This window comes from Saccostrea cucullata, unplaced genomic scaffold, assembly GCF_032062105.1.
Source record: "Saccostrea cucullata isolate Sc308-1 unplaced genomic scaffold, CSIRO_AGI_Scuc_v1 ctg1261, whole genome shotgun sequence".
In the NCBI taxonomy this organism is placed as follows: domain Eukaryota; kingdom Metazoa; phylum Mollusca; class Bivalvia; order Ostreida; family Ostreidae; genus Saccostrea; species Saccostrea cuccullata.
This window is the reverse complement of record NW_026921650.1, coordinates 60,395-63,577: the sequence shown is the minus strand read 5'-3', so window position 1 is coordinate 63,577 and position 3,183 is coordinate 60,395. Positions and strand designations below refer to the sequence as shown.

At 34.0% G+C, this 3,183-nt stretch overlaps 1 protein-coding gene across 1 annotated transcript; it reads left to right on the top strand.

The window, feature by feature from the left end:
• The first annotated feature begins 682 nt into the window (after positions 1-682).
• On the top strand, positions 683-2,144 carry LOC134260500 (uncharacterized). The gene is made up of 2 exons (XM_062743053.1): positions 683-1,381; positions 1,440-2,144. The coding sequence occupies exons 1-2, from the start codon at positions 683-685 to the stop codon at positions 2,142-2,144; spliced, it is 1,404 nt and encodes a 467-aa protein (XP_062599037.1).
• The last annotated feature ends 1,039 nt before the right edge of the window (positions 2,145-3,183 follow it).

The window sequence follows — 3,183 nt, the reverse complement described above, 5'->3', positions numbered from 1 at the left end:
ATAAAAAGTGATTTACAGTAAATGGGGGTTACATTAAAAAATGAATAAATAAATAGTAATATACTTGTTAAAGAATTTTTTTAAGTAGTTCGAACTTGATTGCCTTCTTCCCTAGAGTTGAGGAGTTCCACTACATGAATGACCTGTGTGTAATACTTTTAATGTCTAAAAAAAATGAATGGTTTTGTACACCTCTTTGAAAGCAAGTCTGGATAAAAAAATATCTGGAATTTATGTTTTGTAATTTTTGTACATTTTTCTTTGAATAATGCAAAAAAAAAATTCTCATTTGATATTCTGTATGTTCATAACCCCTGTTAACACATGCTGATTTTTTGTCGAAAAACATGAAAACATGTAATGGTGCTAAAAATTTATATTTAGAATATCTTTAAAAATTATCAGAAGATAAGGTACGTTGCGTATGTCCTTATGAGAGTCCTACAGGTGCATCTTTACATATTAATGATTTATGTCCCTGTGAATTGACTGAGACTACTACAATGTATTGATTTTCTTTCAGTTTTTTTTTTAAAAACTTTGTTTTGATGATCGATATTTGATAGTGTGGACTTTCAAGCTGTCTTATCATTGCATGACTTGTCTGTTTGGAATTTAAAGTCCATTGTTCTTGATAGTACATGACTACCGGTTTTTGGTAGGCAACAATTACTCAGCAAATATGGCTGCCAGTAAACCTAAATATCCACTGGGTTCTCCTCAAGAGCATATTGAAATGTGTAAAACCCATGATTTACCTATTGATATGTTATGTGAGGACTGTGATGAATTTATTTGTGCCAAGTGTGCCAAGACAGATCATAAGGAACATGATTGGAACACTCTACCCACGGCAGCTACCCAAAGGAGGAGAGATTTACTTTCATTTCTGAAGAAGATCAAGGAAGAAGATCTGCCAGGGATTGATGAGAAATTAAGGAAGATTCCACAACAGCTCACAAAAAATAAAGAACTGTGTGAAGCTGATATTAAAAAGCTCCAGAATCATTATGATGAGATAATAACCAGAATGTCAGAAATCAGAGAAAAAAATGAACAAAAATTGAGAGACAATTTGAAAGAACGGAATGAAAAGTTGGATGTTGCTAATTCTGAGATAAACAGGAAGAAGAAAGAAATTGCAGAAATAGTTCAGTTCATGGAGGAAAACAACAGCACCATGTCAGATTACGGTTTCATTGACAACCACAGAGAACTGACAAAAATGCTTTCTGGCCTGGATGTTGATATTAAGTGTAATACACCGTCAATGAGATATAGTAAAGGAGACATAAGTGAAGAGGAACTGGAGAAATTAGTTGGAAAATCTTTTGATTTAGATGACATCAGTTTGACTGAAACAAGCTCATTTGAGAAAGCAGTATCTTTGTTGAGGGCGTTATGTGAAGATAAATGTTACATTAAACAAATAATGTCAGATTGAACTAGTAAATGAAAAAGGCGAGAGAAAACATAAATATGATATCACTGCTAATGACGTGTGTGTGACCGATACTGGTGAAGTTTATTTCACTGATTCTAGTAACAGTTCTATCAGCTGTCTGTCACCATCAGGATCTGTGTCTAAAATCATCAGTACAGATCCACTGGTACCAGGAGGAATCTGTCAGTCAGTGGACGGTGGACTACTGGTCACCATGATGGATGAGGAATCAGAAGATTACGAATTAGACTCACACAGCAGACGTCTGGTGAGACACATCACAATGACAGGTGATGTCATCCATGAGTATGAGTACCAGGAGGACGGTCAGACTAGACTGTTTACAGTACCATTTAGAATCACACAGAACAGTTATAGTACTATCTGTGTTATGAACAGTACGAGTCTCAAAACTGGCCATCTAGTGATTATCTCTCCTTCTGGTCGTTTGAAGTGTTTCTACCAAGGACAGAACCTGCCAAAGGCCTTTTGGCCAGCTGATGTAGTATGTGACTCCCTCTGTAACATCCTTGTTATTGACATGAACAATATACAGATCCATCTGCTGAGTCCTAGTGGTGAATTTTTGAAGTTCTTACTGACAGACAATGAAGTGTACCATCCAACTAGATTATCACTATGCAAGTCTACATTGTGGGTGGGATATATAGAAGGACTTGTCAAAGTGTTTCAGTACTGAACGTAAAATACAGTGTATATATTTGAGCTTTGGACCAGATATCTTAGTGTGTGACTCTCTCCAACATCCTCATTACAGACTCATTTATCAACCAGATCCACCTGCTGAGCCCTGACGGAGATTTCTTGAAGTTTTTACTGACCGAAAATGAAGGTGAACCTTCCTTTTTCACGTACTAATTTAGACTGTGGTAAGGATACAATAAAGGGCTTGTCACTTGTTTCAGTGAAAAGTTTAAATTTATGTATTATTGGAAATAAAGACAGATGTGTTGATCATGTTCAGTAAGAACATGAAGTGTAGAATACTAGTATTTATTTTTTTGTTTTATATCAAATTTCAATTACCTAAAAGTAGTAATAATAAATATTGTACTTATCATTTTAACATAACTGTTTTGTTGAAAAGGTTAAAAAATATATATAATGTATGAATGTATTAGATATTTGAATCCCTTAAATATATTATTACATTGATACAACTGGGATTTTTAGATATTTTACCCCTCTCACGATCGAGTGAAATGTCGTATAGCGATTCATTAAGCTGGGTGGTAATTTTGGTAAAAGCCTGCAAAAATTTGAATCGCTAAAATATTCTGTTTTCTTCCTATTGTTCTTTTACAAAGAGGTGGAACTTTGTGTCTGCTAAAAAAATTACGTCAAAATTATTGGCATACCATTAGCCTAACAAAACGCCAAATTTTACATCAACGAAGAAAACTCACTGCACGGTAAAATAAATATTCAATTACAAAACGTTGATTTTTCTGTTTTATTACATTTTCTTTGAATTTACATTGCCTCTGTTTTTTCTTAACACAGTATCATAGGCTGTGACGTATTAAAAAACAATGTAATGTGGATTTTAGCAATAAATTGGGGGATAAATTGGCAGTTGTAGTGTTTTCAGGAAGATTTAGTCACTATGTCTATCTTATGACTAGCCAGATATTGACCTCCTTTCACTTTGTGACAGAATTTCACTTTGGTATCCTTTCACAATCTGACAGAATATCATTTTTATTTAACACATAAAT

Excerpts from the sequence above, each read along its gene's own strand:
- LOC134260500 (XM_062743053.1), top strand. The coding sequence starts at position 683 with ATGGCTGCCAGTAAACCTAAATATCCACTGGGTTCTCCTCAAGAGCAT. Across the intron at positions 1,382-1,439 it reads CAAGCTCATTTGAGAAAGCA|ATTGAACTAGTAAATGAAAA; the intron begins GTATCTTTGTTG and ends AAATAATGTCAG.